The 18,183-nt window shown below is 36.5% G+C and overlaps 1 protein-coding gene across 4 annotated transcripts in view; it reads right to left on the bottom strand.

Moving 5' to 3' along the window:
- PTPRM (protein tyrosine phosphatase receptor type M) overlaps positions 1 to 18,183 on the bottom strand; it is a 354,996-nt gene that overhangs the window by 202,638 nt on the left and 134,175 nt on the right. For all 4 annotated transcript variants that reach the window (XM_027737101.2, XM_027737100.2, XM_027737093.2 and 1 more), the window contains exons 8-10: positions 15,622 to 15,731; positions 11,018 to 11,219; positions 6,508 to 6,610 (exon numbers count right to left, since the gene is read on the bottom strand). In XM_027737101.2, coding sequence (XP_027592902.2) covers positions 6,508 to 6,610; positions 11,018 to 11,219; positions 15,622 to 15,731 — 415 coding nt within the window. The remainder of the gene's footprint in view (positions 1 to 6,507; positions 6,611 to 11,017; positions 11,220 to 15,621; positions 15,732 to 18,183) is intronic.

Consider the following 18,183-nt stretch of genomic DNA (forward strand, 5'->3'; position numbering starts at 1 on the left):
ATTGGAAAAACCCAGCGGACTAAAGGATCTTAAGAGAGAACTAGCCTAGCTGAACTAGACTACCGTGCTGTCAGAATGAGAGGTATGCAGTAGGGAAGACTATCATTAGGAATTATGCAAACATATAGTCTCCACTGCAACCTACTTAAGGCCAGCATGTAGAAGGAAGGTTAAAAAAAAAAAAAAAAGAAAGAGCAGTACCTCATAACAGTGCAGCAAATTTTTCAATTGTTAATTATAACCCAAATCTGTGAGCAATGATTAGCAAGTTACAAAACTGAAAAGTAACCTCTTCAGAAATATGGAATAATCTATTTTCTCTTTCATTCTTGAATTGCTCTAGCTTGTTTTATTTATCATGGATTAATTTCTATTAATTGCTAAATGACAGATAGCAATATGTTCTGGGTTCTTGGTGACACAAATTAGTACTTCAAGAAATCATGGATCAGTAGTCCTTTACCCAGGGACCATGCAAGAAGTCACAGGAAAAGGACCATGGAAATTTCTGAAAAAGCCAGCAGGACATGTGAAGCTGCACCATTCATGTCCAAGCAACACATACCATAAATTCTAACTCAGGTCACAGCAAAAAGCCAAGAACAGGTTCTACCGAATAACAAAAAAGAATTATAGCATTTTTACAGCATAAGTAATTATTGCACTGTTATCTCAATGAAACTGAAACTGACCTTCCTGCTGTAAATAATGATACTTGTTACTATAAAGAAGTGACAATTATGGACATTAATAAAACCCAGTCCCCTTTGTACAACTGATATCCTCAAACAAGTTTACTGGCTGCCTTACAGGTTTTAAAACTATGATTTGGAAAGAGCTGACCCTACAACACACAATTCAAGCCTTTATCCAACCCTCAAGCAATTGAAATGATGCTTGTGGCAAGCAAATGAAGGAATGGACAGTAAGTTCCCTTCATGCTCTTTAGACCTTGTGATCTCACAGTATTTAAAAAGGCTGTATTTTGAACACAGCATTTCAGAATACTAGTGAGTTAGTAATGCTACTTGAACATATATATAGTTACATTATTTCAACATAACCATTTCTTTATCATAAATCCACCAAATATCCAGACCAAATATCCAGAGCTCTGGAAAAGCCAGCGTTCACTGTTCATTTTATTGGGAAGCTTTCCACTGGTTAATCTACAGTTCTGATATTTCTCTCCTCAGGTGTGTCTACATAAGCCTTTTTTTTTTTCTCTTATTATTGCATTACTATGTAAAGTCACTGGAAATAGAAGGAAATTACAGTAACATCCTAGCATTACATAATGTGCAAGGTAGAAATTGTGAGAGGACAAAGTTAAAAGTACAGATATTGTAAGGCCTTTATTTCCATGTGCCGTTGCCATCTTTCTGCCCACACAGAACACTAACACATCTCTTACTGTGCAAATCAGCATTCTTCCATTTCAAAACTCACTTCTTCATGCATCTTGAATTTATAATCATATCCATGATATCTGTCTCCAGAATTCACACATGAGAATTAATGCTGCACTCTTATCATGCAACACAGAAACTCAGACTGAGATACCAGTACCTCTTTTTTGAGAAGAGGACTGCAACTTTGAGGCCCAGTCCTGTGGCTGCCATGTGCTCACAATACCAATGCAAGTGGTTTGTGTTATTTTTCAAGTTATGGAAAATACCCTAAAACTTTTTTATTCTGAGTGTTTGAAACCCTGCTACTTTCTGAGTTCCAGTGGTATCTGCCATGAGTTTCCAAACACCCTGTCTAGCTTGCTAGTTTTTTGGTTTTTTTTTTTTGATTTCCTGATTGACAGGGAAACAATTTAATCTGCTGATCTCCTGACCAGTTGGGTGTTTTTTGTAAAGATGGTACACTTCAAGAATGAAAATAGGCAGTGTCTTCTCTGGAAGGCTGTCTGTCAGATTGGAGGATCCTGAAAAATCACTCTTAGGCTTCAGATGATCGCATTTCTTCATACAGAAGCATATGCATGACCTAACTGATGTGGCACAGGTAGTGAAAACACCTACTGCCAGCAGAAAGGGAAGGGAGTAGAAACAATGACAAAGCAGAGATGATGGCCAGCCATGAGGAAGGCTGATCCTCATAGCACCAGTCATACTGAAGGAAAGAGATGAGGCCCTAAGACATATTCTCCTGCCTTGTAATGTGTGTGGCAGGAAGACAATTGTGACCTCTGTTTTGTGTTCAATGCATGGTGGTTCTGGCAGGAACTGCTGCATCACATAGGAGTCTTTGCATTTCAAAGATGATGCCCTCAGTTTAACTTACTGCTAGTCAGTGGGTAGGAATTGGGTGTCTTCTGTCATTCAATTAAAAATTATTACACTATGAGTGCTGATGAAATGGCTAAACCACATACGGAATGAAGTAGTCCTTGGACTTAGGTTGACAGAGGTTTCTTTACACAATGCATCTTCCTTTGAATCGCGCTGATCCTATTCCAGGGACCGTGTGCAGAAGGCCTTCATTCCACCTGAGACAATGAACCAAGTATTTAAAGGATGCCTCTAAAGGTCTGCATAAGGCCAATAAGAAGTCTAAATCTCTGTGGAATTTAAGCAATCTGAACATCTAATGAAGACTTCCTCTAATGAAGTAGTAGAAAGGAGTGCTTATCACTTTAAATAACATGAAGTTTGAAATTTCTACGTTTATTTTCAGTTGTAATGCAAAATACTTAATAGCTTATTATTGCCTTCTGAGCTGAAATACACATTATTTCTTCAGGGTAGAGAGATTAAAAGTACGTTTCAAAATTAAGCACTTCAAGTGAAGAGATGTTTGCTATATTTTCCCAGTAGAGTTCTTATTTATGCATATTGAAGAAGACAAAGATGACAAAGGGCATGCATGGAGAGTACACAGATTGCCTTAACTCTAGAACAGTCAGCTTTCAACTCACATAATTCAAAGTTTATTTACTTCCTTCTGCATGTTTCTTTAAGGTACTTTTAAATTATACTAGTCGGCAATTGCTGCAGTTCTCCCTCTTCTATCTGAGTTTTGCAGCTTTCAGTGCTGCTGGACTGACCCCACATACTCAGAGCAGAAGTACTCTGGCATCCCAAAGTATTACATCCACAGGGCTTTTCTAGCTGACATATTTTGTCATCCTGTTCTCTTGCTACAGACTGGAAGAGGAAAGTACCAACTGCTTTTGGTATCTCTAAGAGCAGAAAGGTTGGTTGAGTGGGCTTTTAGCTGGTCAGAAGGGTTTAATGGGGCAAATCCAGCTGAGCCAAACTCTGCAATGTAATATGAAAAAGAGATCAGGAGGTAGAGTAGAGCCTGGATGTTCTTGCCTTCTCTTGTATTCATTTTGCTCCTTTCCCCAGCCTGCTGCTCCCAGAGTGCTTGCTATTGGTGGTTCCAGTGTTATCTGGGCCAAAATCTTTGGGATGTTTACTGTTAAAGTTTTTTGAGGATGTTGCACAGAACAGCAGGAGGAGGTGGTACGGGGACAACATTTTGCTGCTTATGTAAACAGATAAAAGGAGTGGAAACACTTGACCTTTATCATGGCAAGACTGAATAGAAATAGGTGCAACAAAGAAAACTTGCTTCTCCCCACTGAAGCTAAAAACTCGCAGGAAAACTTTTTCAGAGAAGGTCATAAGAACCTTTTGTAATGGAACACGGCAAACAACCTAAAGCTTTTTCTAACACAGATGAATATATAAATAACACTAAATACATGCCGTCACTGAGCATTACAGTTCTCATTTCTGTGTATAAGCCACATCTTTGCAATAAATTAGCATTCCATAGTTGAAGTATATGGATATACATTTGCAGACAATTTGGCCCCTGAGTCTTCTACTTTAGGCTGATTTGCCCTGAAGAACTAAAAGATACAAATGTCACTGTCTTGGAAGAGTGACTCATCCCTCAACAGATGTTGAAGAGCCCTCATAGAAAAAATAATTTGTATCTGTATGCTTTTTATACAAATTCTTTAAAACTTCACTGACTCCTACATACATATCTGAAAAAAAGAGAATACCCACAATAAGACATATACTACACAATTTCCACAGAGACATCACCTTAAATTACACTTTTTTTGTTTAATTTAAGCCTTGCAAATTACAATCACTCTAAAAATCAAAATAGCTTAGCCGGTTGTTAAAGAAGTACATACATTCATCATTACTGAATGCATTACTGCTTTAAACATATATAATTCCAAAATAATCTCCTTGAAATAAACACAGTAAGAGCCATAAAACATGCTGGACTCGAAACTGAAGACAAAGCAAGCAGTATTTGTTGTATTAAAAATCTGACAAAATACATTTTAATCATGTCCAGTCTTATGAATTCTCAAACAACCTGGAATGCCATTTGGCCTTCATGATTAATGTGTACTTTATCATTGTAAACAGAGTTTTTTGAACATTTCTATAAAGTCTTTTGAATCAACATTTAAACAATCAGCATTGCCCCTTCTCTCCTTTTATGCTGTGGTGGTTGTGTGTAGATTCTAAATGGCATAAGGTATCAGGATTTTTCATATTTAAGCAGAGAAGAAGAATCTAATCACAATAAAAAGCTGGAATTCTGAATGACCTAAGGTATCAGCTTTGTTGACTTGAAGGGTAGAATTTGTGCTCTCCTTATTCATCTCAGCAATTAAAGAATTTTATGTATCATGGTTGATGTGTTGATCAATAAAACAACAACAACCACACTGCGAGTTTAGCGCAGTTTCAAAAATCTGCATTAACCAAGCCAGTAGTTGTAGCAGAATCAATAGACAAGGCATCTTGCTTAGTGGTGTCGATAAATGAAGTATGACTAAACTTTTAGCATCCAATGAATAGATTAACATGATAAAATCCACATGCAGAATGTGTTCTGCAAGCAGTGTGCTTGAGAGTGGAATGCACAGGAAAACGTTAGAAGTATTAAGAAATTCCTACTTTCATTTTCACTCTCTGCTTCACTCAGCATTTACACTGAGTTGGCAGTCAGCTTTGCAGTCAGCATTCATTTTAAGACTTGTTGCAAAGGACCTCAGTAAATTTGCTGCTGTGTGTTCATCTGTCAGTTCTATAGCTTCATGTCACTTTAAATCTCTCCTCCTATTTTCCTAATCACTCATCCACTTATTTGGCACACTTTAATCTCCTAATGAGCTCCTTTCTATTGTCACTGAAGTTTCTGATGTGTCACTACTGCTATAGGAGTCAATCATCTTTAGTTCATGATGCAGATAAAAGGAGCGAAACCATTTTTTTATTAATGGCCTAAAACGTTCATGTTTAAATAACTACTCCAACTTGTATTATTTTAATCCAGATTCTTGAATTCAGGAGTACACTAAGCTTTCTGAGATAAGGTAAGACAAACATCAAGTAGTTCTGTTCCTAATATAACCTGCTAAATCATTTTCATTAAATGTGCTCTAATGTTTTATGCTTTTTTCATCAGGTGGTTTGGACTTCCCCAAAGTGTTACATTTTATTTTTAAAAAGCTGTCTGAATGACCAACTGGATAGCATTTCCTAAATGCATACCTATGAAAATATAATATATATAGCTAATAGTAAAAAAAAGAATTATATGAAAGGCTGAATATTCTTAGGAAACCCAAACAACATTATTTTCATTCATGCATATATGAGAATACCAGATCTGTATTTCCCAAACAGAAACTATCAAAAACCTTATCATCAGGATGAAAATACTTGATAGTCACTCAGTATAGATGGAAACTCTTCCTACAATAATGAAAGAATTAACAAGGATACACAATGAGCCAAACAAAAAAACATCCTAAAGCTCTGAAAAGTCTCTCATCTAAATAAAGAGTTAATTTCTGGTTCTCATTCAAAATAATCTAACCATTCAGTGTTTTCTTCACTGAAAAGCAGGCATCTTTTATTCTAGTCAATGAAGAACTTACACAGTACCATGTATCTGGCAGGGAAATAAATCTCTGAAAATTGGAAATTCATTAATGGGTGCTATATAAAACTAAAGAATACAAGCTACTGGTTTTCCAGGTTAATTTTTAAAATTATTATTTCTGCTATCATGGTCAAATACATGTAAATACTTTATGAATGTGACATACTGTTAAAACTGGCTAACTTGCTAAGAGTTGACTATCTTAAATCTGTGAAGTAAACAAGAAAACTGAATACTAAAGACAGTAGCTCAGCATAAAAAATGTGATATGCCCTTGAACTTATAACACTGCAGTAAGCAATTACCTTAAAGAAGCCACCCACACAACAGAACTATGGCTTTGTTCCTTATCTTCAAAGAACAAGCCACTTGCATCTGGATCAAATCCTTTAAACAATACACGAACACTCAACATCAAAGCACTTGCATTTTCTTCAGTTATTTAATTTAATTAGAGCTAATACAGACACGAATTTAGACACTGATTGCTGTGTAGAAAATCCCCAGAAAACATGTTCAAGAAATTAATCAATTTGGTTTTAATTTTATAAAGATTTTTTCCCCCAGTACCTGACAGGAGCGCCTCTGCTCTGTGCAGGTTTCAGCAAGACTGTCACAGTGCTGTCAGTTTGATTCAAAGGTGTTTCAAGTTCATATGGTGGCATAGAGGGTGCTAGAATAAGAAAAGAAAAGAAGCAAATAAAATCATTATTCCTGTGTTTCCTCTTTCAAGATCTGTATCTTTATTTGAATATGTAATCTTAAAGGTTTCTTCAAATACAAAGACCACACTGTAAGTCTAAGATACTTTGTGTTAAAATGCAACTGTGAGACAACTGTTAAATAACTTCAGGAAAAAAATAACAAACAAATCCCAAACAAAGAAATGCCGGTTCACTGCCAATTTCAAGACAGGAAACAGAGACTAGTAGGACTAAGTTTGCAGAAAGTATTGAGAATCCACGACTTGGAAATGAAAAGTTATCTTGAGAAGAGCATCTGCAAATGAGCATGCAGTGACTACAGTTTTTGAAACAGAGCCCAGCTTTCTCAATATGTCAGTTGTATCAGGATGCACTCTCAGAATTTCTCATTCCTGGAATTTTAACTAATGCTATAACTGTCTTGGGTCTATTGTCCTCCACAGACATCATTTACAATGATGAAGCAGAATTATCAGCATGGCAGCTTATCTTAGTTTCAAGCCACACTCAGCACTTTTGCAAACAGTGTCTTCATTAAAGAATTACAGTTGTGATTAAAACAAATGATGCCTCAGTTATTGTCTTTTACTGTTGCTACTTTCTTCAGTGCTATCCTCTAAGTCCCATTTTTATCACTACATTGGATGGATGGCTAGTCAGTCAATTGGTTGTTTGACAGCCTGTCGTATCCTTATTGTTCAGTTGTTAATGATAATGCACATTTAACAGATTTAAAGGCTACAGAAGCAAAAAGTGGTCATTGCAATGGTCTTTTCTGACCACAGGAATAATGCAGGGCAATGAACTTCCCTAAACTAATTCCCACTTGAAAGAGAAAATACATTTGGTGGGGGAGAACATCTTTTCCTCAGAAGATTCTTCCAAAGGCTAATTATATTCCACATGTTGAATGTGGAGACCCATTCGACATCTCAATTCATCTAGTTTCTTCTTCCAGTCACTGGATACCTTGTGTGTACCATAACAATGAAGATACTCAAGAGTGTATTATGCTCCACATACAGATAATATCAACCTCTAGGCTCCTCCATCAAATTAAATAGCTCCGACAATGTGGGTCTTTCTTTCAAGTGTATTTTCCAATCATTTTCACCTTCCCAGTAGTACCTGCATCTACTTGAAAGGTAAATTAACTTCTCTCTCCTTATCCATATTGCCCTACATATGCAAGGACGGATTGCATTAATACTTTATTGTGGAACTCCTCAGCGAGTTGTGAAAACATTAACATCTTCGTTGCTTTTCACTGATATTTATCAGTTTTGAAATACTTCACAGATAAAAAAAATTAATTCTTCAAAAACCTCCTTGTAAGCTGAGCAGGTTTTATTCTGTTTACAACCCTGGATATAAGGCACAATCATTTAAATTAATCATTTTAAGTAATTTGGATACCCACTTAAAGGCATAGTATTACACAGTATTTTAAAGATTAAGAGACAGTTTACAGTTTTGCAGTTTTGAACATCAGAACTTGTTCATGTAAGGCCCCAATCTCAACCTGGCCATCCTGAAAATAAGGATGGACATAACTGCACCTCCAAAAAGCTGAAGTTCAGAGTATGAACTCTGAACATTATTGGAATACCTGTCACTTCTTGCCCTTGGTCTCCTGCCCACACCTTAACAAGTCTTTTAATTTTCCTAATTTATGACTTCTAAGTCCCTATTTGCTCTCTTTTCTAATTTCAGTGTCCCTGTCAAGACCAAAACTGTCTTCCTATGCCAGATAGGATTTTTGGTTCTCCCAGCCACACCCTTTAGTCCTGGCTACTTTTTCTCTTCTCCATTTTCTCTTGTCTAGGTTATGACTCTTCCTTCTCCACACTGCCCACATGTAAAGAAGGAACGTATCAATAAACAGAGAAAACAGGAGATATTCTTCCTGTACACAGTTTTTGCAACTGCACACCCTGGTCTTCAGCAGCAGAAAGCTCAGAAGTACTCAAAGGTAGACTACCTGTGTTTGGCCACAATGAGTTGATGAACACAGAGGCAAGGCTCTAAAAGCTTGGAGAACTTCAATATGTTTAGTGAATATGGCAGCTGTAGTGACGTACGCTGCTCAATTCTGTTGAGTTTCCACCATTGTGTGCAAACTGCAACATTTACAAGTTGCCTGAACTGAACAGATTTTCAGAGTGATGGCTGAGAGTAATGTCTCTCTTGCTAAATATTTAAATCCCCACTTGAAAGCACTTCAGTAATTTATTGGTCCTCAGAGTTTTTAATTATGTCAGCCGTGTCCCTGAAATGTATGAAATTCTTCTCAGAATGAAAGGCAGCATACAAAATTTCAGTATCCACAGCTGACTTTTCACAAAGTTACACACAACAGAAAACAGTCTTTACTAATAGAGTGCCCATCAATTTTGATAGCATGTACTGCTACGAGTTCTGCCTTTGGTAATATGTAGATGAAGATCACTTCATCCATCAGTGCCAATCACACAACTGTAGAATAAAACACAGCAATGACTTACAGTACAGAACAGCACTACTGAAATCACTTAAGACAGGAAATGTAGAGATTTTTATTCAGAAGAAAATACCACCTAGAGTCAGACAAAGTAAAATGCAGAAATTGATCAGAATGCACTGTTGCCATTAAGCAGTTGAAGCAGTTTTCTCTCACATCTGTCCAAAATGGAGAGCACTGGCCACATGAAAGAGCCTAAAAAAGCCTTCCAGTGAGACAATGAAATTACAGACCAACAGCGCTGCAAAGAGGGTACCATATTCAACAGTTAAAATGTCAGTTGTTCATTTTTCAATTATATTAAAAAAATATATGCGTTTTGTTTCTATTCTAAATTCATCAAGAGATTGGTTTTAACTACCTGTGGACAAGTCACAAACATTTTTGTTAGTACAGTAACTAACAGGAAGCAATGAGAGAGTGGAGTGCAGACAAGACAGTTTGCAGAACCTCGCCACACGGCGACTTGGAGGTTAGCCTCACTCCCTGTATGCCTGCAATGTCTATTCCTACTAATGATTTTTTTTTTTTTTGTGACATATAATTTTAGATAAACACAATTTAAGATCCGGTACTATTCCCAGATTCTCATCCATGGTCAATACCTCCTTCATTTCTCATTCTAATAAGAGCTGATCCTGCCATCCCAACTCATACAAAGTTTTGCTGTGTCAGAAATTGATTTCTGACAGAGAAACCTTTTGCTCAGTATAGGAAAGGGGATGGAAAATGAACTCTATTTTTACTAATCAGTGTTAATTCTGTTTAGATGTCCCATAAAGAGTAATTGTCTCACTTGAAAATTAACAACTTTTTTTTTTTTTCTCCACGAACACCAGTATTGGCAGTAACTTCCACTTTGCATTAACTGCCCTTTCCTATAATAAGAAAGAAGAAATCACCCTATTTCTGATTAACACTTGTTAGTTTTTTTTCATTCCAGTGAGGGTGGAAAATGAGGGATGGGGAAAAGTACACAGAATGAGAGTAAAAGACACAGACAACTTTGGACCCAAAAGCTTTCCTTTATCCTTTCTGAAAAGCACAGTTGACCACAAATAGATAAGGCAATTTTCTATAAATATTATCAAGGGGCTATAGTTCAACTGCCAGTTTAATTCCAAAGCAGAACTGTAGTGAAGTGAAGAAGAAAAGGATTTCAACTATAACTTTGGAAAACATTTTGTCCTCAGTTACATAAGCATTTTAGAGGATGTAATAGTATTGCATCCCGACAACCAGAGAAATGAAGCGCTCCTCTACCTCTGGGAGGGCTTTAAAATATTGCTCAAGGATCTGTAGAAGTGACAAAGTCACACTGCTGTTATTTGAAAACCACCAGTCCTGGTGTTCTTGTCTAATACAGTTTCATATCCACTTCAGTCCACACGCCTGCTAGGAACATATGCAGACTGGCAGTTAACTACACTTTCTAAGCGAGCACTAGATGTATAGTATTTCTACTCTACTCTCAATTGTTCATGGCTCATTAAAGAGATTTTCCAGCACTGTTACTGTACTAATTTAGAATCATGTCAAGGCTGACTAAGCGCTGAATGAAACCCTCATCTTCAGGTCCAAAAAACCCTATGCTAAATGTTGCAACTGCAGCTGGCAGTGGCTGCAACACATAATTCATACGGTTTCTTGAGTGATATGTTACAGTTGTGAACAGGAATTTCAAAGTATTAGCTAATATTGAAACACTTGGAAGTTCTTCAAATATGGTAATATATGTCACTTTGACATCTTCAGGGATGAACATGTTTTTTACTTTTTCAGTTTGCTGCTTGTTAAATTATAAAAAGGACGTAAACAACAAGAGAATTACCCAACTCATTATCATAAGAAAATAAGATATTCTTTGATCAAGTACCTGATATTTTAGTGGTGAACTGATTTGTTATTGGAGGTCCAAACCCTTTGGCTGTGCTGGCTCTGATGGTAAAAGAGTAGGTAGTGCCAGGATACAGTCCAAAAAAGAGATAGTGCGTTTCATTTCCTAGCTTTGAGACTCGTCCACTTTGATTGGATAAATCTATTTCTGGGTCAAAGGAACTCACTGCTTTGTAGGTGATCTGCAAAAGAATAAGAAAGTTATAAACTGCCTTGAGGAGATTGCATCTTTATCCAGTAAACCCTTCTGATGTATGCGCTGTCAGACATTTTGTGATAAGCTATCTTACTCTCTCATACTCTTCAAATCCCAAATCCCACGAAGGGACACAGAAAAGTCCTAACTGGTATGAGTTATTACTTCTATAGATACAGAGACTTAGAGGCAGCTAGATTACAACTCTAAACGATGGGTTCAGGCTTACATTAATTCCTTCAAGATGTTAGCTTTAACTGTGTCATATTTTGAATTCATCTTACTGTTGGTTTTGATAAGCAACAGTAACAAAGCCAAAACAACCAGGTAAAAACTGAGAAGTGAACAACATGGGGTGTAGCCCCCCCCGCCCCGTTCCAGCTGACTTAACTGTAATTACACTTTGCCCTGAATAAGGAAGTCCATAAAAGACAATAAGTGCAGCTTAAGGCAAATTTTTCAGAAACTGGGTAAAGCTTCTATTTTAGTCTGAAGCTTAGCTATTACATTTGCTAATTTGGAATTTTTCAGGTTATTATATTGTACCTAGGTCAGATTCTCATTTGGAGGAAAGGAGAGATAAAATGTTAAGTAATATATGCAGAGTGTATACTGTATCCTCAGTTTGATTCAAACAGTATTTTTAGCTTTCATTAGAAATGTTAATATAAGTTCACAGTAAAACTTGATCCAGATTTCTTCTATCAATTACTGATTTCTTTGCACTGTAATGAGAATTTAAAAATAAGAAAACCATAAAAAAATTAAAAAGTAAAAATTATTCATCCCTCCTTTTTACTTTTAAAGTTTCATTTTTATGCGAATAATTCCAGCACCCTCATTATATAAAGTGATAACTGACATTCTTTTTGCTATGTTTACTCCATATCATTATAATTAAGAAGACATATAATACAATACATAGAATATCCAAGTGTTGGCATTACACACCTCAAAAACTTGCAGTTTCCTAAAACCTCTGACTTAATGAAAACTGATTTTTATATGACCCATATAGTATAACATCAAAAAAGTGCTGGTAATTAGTAATAAAAACTTTGATACCATTTAAATAAACCCCAACATTTCAGTAGATATACGTAGATCCTCTATAACTCCTCATCTGTAAACTGAACTAAAAGTGCCTTAAAAATGATTCAACTAACCCTTCTAATTCTTAGAGACGACAGAAGAAGATTACATTACCAACTATCTGAACTTCTATCAGTAAAGAAATTGAGGTTATATATTGCTTAACTGAATCTTCCTATCTCATGCTAAGTGTTTTTATGTCTGCTTTTGGGAGAGTGGGTCATAACTTTTTTTTGAGATTTTAAAATACAGGTTAAACAACTACATCACAGTTAAGCTTGAAATACAGGTGATCCTGTTTGCCACAGATATGTGAACTAAATGACCTCCTGCAGCTCCCTTTAATTCTGTTTTCTATATTTCTATGATTCTTAACTCAATTTTCCAAAATCTCATTTAAGTTTTATTCAAAATTATACGAGGTTATCAGAGACTCAGCAGTATATGTTAGATTCTTACAAAATTTTTGCAGTGGTTAGCTATTAGATAGCTAAATGGCTGATGTTCCACAATGAAACATGTTCTTCCATGGTTCATGAAGAACACATGAAAAAAATAAGCGTTTTTCCTGGTTAAAATAAACTTGAACTGTTTCTATATTTCACTCCTACTTGAAGGACGGTTTCTATGTTTGTTTTTTTTTTTTAAACTGTTGCTAATGTCAGCTCAGCTTTAAAGTGATGAAAAAAAGGGGCATGAAGGTAATTTTCTCACTGGATGTTGACTATTTTTATTAAATTTAGATGAAACCCTGCCCAAAGGACTAATACCTTTATTCCAACAACTGTGGACCTGTACCGGTGACAGTGAAGCAAAATGGAATAATCTGTTATTATGTTTTTCTTACCACACATATGAAAAGACTTTCTTCTTCAGGTACTAAAAACAAATAGCTGGCCCCAGAAAACAGACTAAGTTATGAGATTTTTAACAACACAGAGACTTAGGTCCTCTGAGTAAAAAATGCTAGACACAGAGTTGAGATTGAGCTTTCTCTCTGGGAACAGGGATGGAGACTCAGGGCTGCACATTAAGTTTATCTGTCTGCTGGGATCGAGACCCTGGGACCTCCTGCTGAAAAATGTCTGCTGCTGTAATCCTAAGGCTGCCCTTACAAAAAATAGCTACCAGTTAAAGAGTTTTCCCTGGAAAGAGCAACCATGCTTCTAGGTCTAACTCAGGCTTACATGCAGTTTTGCATTACCCAAGCTGCGTGTCTTCTACCCTAAAGTACCCGGCACTCTCATACTTGTTTTCCTCCTGACACTTCAATTCTTTCACCCCTGGTTGTGTACAGCCCAGCGGCAGGTGACAGGCCAATGGAAGGAGCATTCAACCTTTGCTGTGGCTCTGTGCCTGAATCGTTCCCCTGCAGGCAGATCAGCAAGAATTGGGGAATCTCTCAGGTTGAAATGTCTCCTACCCAGGCCTTCCCCTTACTAGCTTAGTGCTTGTCTGCTAGACCAGTCTCTAAAAGTTGAATGCCATGAGCGTAGTTTTCATGAACATACCAAACATGGCTTATGTTTGTATAAAAGCAGCTTTAATGGTTATGCTTTTCAGATCCGAATTGTGGATGCATACACAGCCAAGGCTTAGATGCCTCTGTCTAAGCTTTGGCTTACAGCAGGATGCAGACAGGAGCTTGACTCCTCATTCCTCAAGCTTGGGTGATTTGGAGCTGTGCTGGATGCATTACCTTGAAAGCATAACTATCAGCCTGAGGTGCCTACTGAGATATCAAGGATAGTCTAAATCAACCTATAAAACATCGGTACCTAAATTTCATCTGTCTTGTCTGGATCTGATCCTGTTCAGTTAGCTAAAATATAACCGAAGTATACTTTTATACTTCACCAGGAGTATACATTTAAAATAGGTAATATGCCACACTGTATATTTGTTGGCCCCCAGGTAGTTTATCAGTCATATCTATAAAAACTTTGTGAATACATTTTAGGCTTATAAGCAAACATCAGGGTAGAAAAAGTACTGACAAACAAGCTTCCAGCAACCAGGTGCCTGTTCATATTCAGCCACCTGACTGCACTGAGCTAACATCTTTAAAACAAGGAACAATATGATCGCATCAGTCTGTTGGTATCTTTCACTTAAAAATTAATTAAATTATGTTTCTGATTTAACTGATGACCCTGCTCCTTCCATCTCTGTTTTGAGATGTATTAAACAGTATAAGGTGATTTTCTTTCCAAAATCTTCTTCACTGTTGGAATGCTAGGTTCTTTTGATGTTCAGAAATGTGCACTGTTTGGACTACCTTAGGAAGTCTGGTCCTTTCCCATCTCTGAATACACCTGCACAAGTCCCAGTACAGCTGATGGAGTTAGATTCATGTATACATTCAGGAATGAACTGCCCATATATGTGTGTATACTCCTCAGTAATTAGACACTCATGAATGTTCCTAAGTACAAAGAGGATTCACCACTGTGTGTTTCTATACACATAAGGTCTAACATCAATAATAACATTTAACGCTTAACTAAAACATTTTGATCCCTGAAGACAGACAACTGATGAACTAGCTACAAAGTTTTTAGCTTTATAAAAAATCAATTCATACTTTTTCATAACATTTTATCCTTCTACAATAAAGCAGTTTTCAAAACAGTATCAATAGGTTACCATTCAATTTAACTTTTCTTTTACACCATATCTCATTTAGGTGGGTTTTTTTAAACAAAACATTTCAATAACAATTTTGTAGTAAGGTCAGGTAAGAAGCTTAACAGTGATTACTGTCTGACAGCTTAATCTGTGCAGTCTTTTGTCAAATTTTCTAAGAGGTATTCAGGCAGAGGTTCCACATGAGAAAAAGCAGTGATTTTTAGACATCTAACAACATACAATTTTGTTGAATTTGCATTTAAAAAATGCTAGATTTTTTTCTGAATTATGCCTGCTTGTTTCTATTACAATAGGCTTCGTGTAATGAGTCCTATCTAAATGTGACGTTGACTGTCGCTGCTGTGTTATGTCTCCAATTTTTTTAAGAAATTCACTAAGATCTGTCTTTCAATCTTTTAAATATTTCATCCAGATTACTAGATAGAATGCTATATCACATGGTTGTAAAAACAGCAGTTGTCTTAAAGCTGGTAACTCAAGGACATTCTGGGTCCTGCATAATTCACTCCTACATTATATATATTTACTTTTCAAACTGAAGTTAATTTTACATAAACTGTAAAAAAATATTAATTTGCATACTAATTATGCGCTTTTGAAAATCAGAACTATACATAAAAATTAAAACATGGCAAATTTCTATATACCTCATACAAAGTAATAACACCATATGTTTGCACCGGTTCCCTCCACTGAAGAAAAATCTTCTCTTCAAAGGTACTCCCTTGAATGGATTCAAGTGGTACAGCACTCGGGACTAAGAGATAAAAGAAAAAAAAGAATTTAAGAAAAAATTCAGAAGGACACAGTCTGTTTAATATTTGCACTGCTAGGCATAAAAACCATCCCACTATTATTTCTCCAAGACTGAAGCAAAAGCCAGGGTAGCTCAGGAGGAGAATGATTTATTTGACAAGACAGTGCCGTTATGTGTCACCTTCAGTGTAAGAAGGAATTTGTGAGCATCACACATTTCCTGTAAAACTTTATGGATGATAAAAAGACAAATCAGCTTTTTATAAGGAATTAGGCAATATCTCAAATAACAATTTTTGCAAATAAAATCTACTTGTGATACCTACTTATCAACAGTGTTACTGTCCCAAAATGGCAAACACATTAAATATTCATATATGAAAATGGACAAGCACTGAAGTAACAAGGTATAGTTTCAGGAGACTGAACTAGAAAGGTTAACTTGGAAAGACGAGCCACATGTTGCATAGAACGGCAATGCTCACTGACATTAGGTCTGAAGACCTACAACAGGATGAACATAAGAAAATTATGAAACAGCCAAACTAAAAATCTGACATTATTAATTTTTCTTAAAGTCTCTTAATGTATGAGAAAGACCTCTGAAGAATCAGGGAGGTCAGAGGGTTCTGATAAAAGGTATGTTAACCACCCTCGGGTATCTAATTCTGTTTCCCTTTTGTTCTGCAATCATTACCTTACCCCCAAGCCAATCACAATGCACTTTTCAGAGAAGGAGACATGTAAACAGCACATGGACATGCACCTGTGATTTTATTTTGTAACACCACTGTCAAAGGAATGTGGAAAGAAAATCCCCAAAAATGCACACAGGACTGTTCTGAGGCAAAAGGCATTGGGGTGTTAGCATCTTTCCACAAACTGCATGTGAAAATCCAGCAAGAAGATACACTCAACATTTTCCACTTGCTACAGAAAGAAGGCAGAAACTACTTTCTGCATTGGTTGAAATAACTTCTCATATCCCTTACTGAGATTTACCTGAATGGTTAAGGAAGAGAAAGATCTGCAAGCAAGATATTTGGTAACTCCTTCCTGTTGACACCTTTGGTAGAGCACTATCCTTCTCCTACTGCTCCATGCTGTTGGTATGGGAGTTTACACGGTCCATAGCTCTTCACAGAGTTCCCTGCTCTACCAAGGGGAAGATCCAAGGACACAAGTGGTGGTTTCTGAACTGGTCTACCAGTCCTCTATGGACCAGTAAAACAAAGCCTATAGGGCAGCTTTAATTCTGGGCACTAAACCTTGCTTCCAAGTAGGAGAGAACTGGCAAAACTAATTTGGAATCATGGGGTTAATGACTTAGGCGTAGAGAAAGATAAATTAAACATAGCATAAGTAAACTGAAAGTATAGCAAACCTCTGTAGTAACCCTCTAAAATTATCTGAAGGTCATAAACTCTGAGCAGTTATGCCATAAGGGGGGGTGTGTCAAACACTGGCAGAGGTCACCCAGACATGTACTCAAACTCAACTGTACAAGTCCTTGAGCAACCTGCTCTCACTTAACCTTCTCTGAGCAAAAGGTTAGACTAAGTGAGCTCTGGAAGTCCCTTGCAACAAACATGACTGTGTGGTTTGAAAAATTAAGATGATTATTTGGGTTGGTATACTCTGTTGTGTTAAATTCAGATTTATACACTTTAATGAATGTGTATGGTATACTAAAACCTCGTAATTTTTGTCCGAGGTACTCTTTCAGCCTCTGATGCTGGGTTTTAATAGGTCTTAGACTAATATAAAGTTCCAGAGGGCCACGAATAAGACAATTTAGAAAAAATACATAAACATCCCTGATAACCATAAGCTCTTTAGCTTTGTTATCCTACAATTGAACTGAATCAAAGTTAGAGGATGACACCAAAATTAATTCTAATTAAACACTTTTTTTGTTAGCTACGCTTTGTTGAATCCATTGCATTAGTAACTGTATATTCCTAAACTGTTTAATTTATTCCCTCATATATTTTGATTAGAAATTAGTACTACATAAAACCAATGCAGCATACATTAAATAATTTAATAGGTTTAAATGACAGACTTCAAGTATTTATTATAAAAGGAACTCATTACTGTTGAAGTTTTTACTAGAAATATTTCCAACATGTTTGCAGTAAACCTATAAGTGATCTGGAAGTAAATACAAAGCCATTCCTGTTCAGATTGCAGATGATAAAAATGGAAGGAGGACAGACCTGTTATACAAAGCAATGCCAGTCATTTGATAAGGTTTCTTTGAAATATATGCATTTAAAATAGCTAAAAGCAAGGTCAAAAAAACTAAGGTACACTTGTAGAGGGCACTAAGGGACTATATATCAGCACAGAATGTTCTGGAAAGGTGAAACTGATTGCTGGTGCATGACCAATTCAACAGGGAAGTCCCATTTTGGTATTGTAGCTAAGAGAGCTCCAGTAAACTCTCTGCA

This window comes from Pipra filicauda, unplaced genomic scaffold, assembly GCF_003945595.2.
Source record: "Pipra filicauda isolate LSUMZ 115617 unplaced genomic scaffold, ASM394559v2 scaffold271_size1040873_pilon, whole genome shotgun sequence".
NCBI lineage: Eukaryota > Metazoa > Chordata > Aves > Passeriformes > Pipridae > Pipra > Pipra filicauda.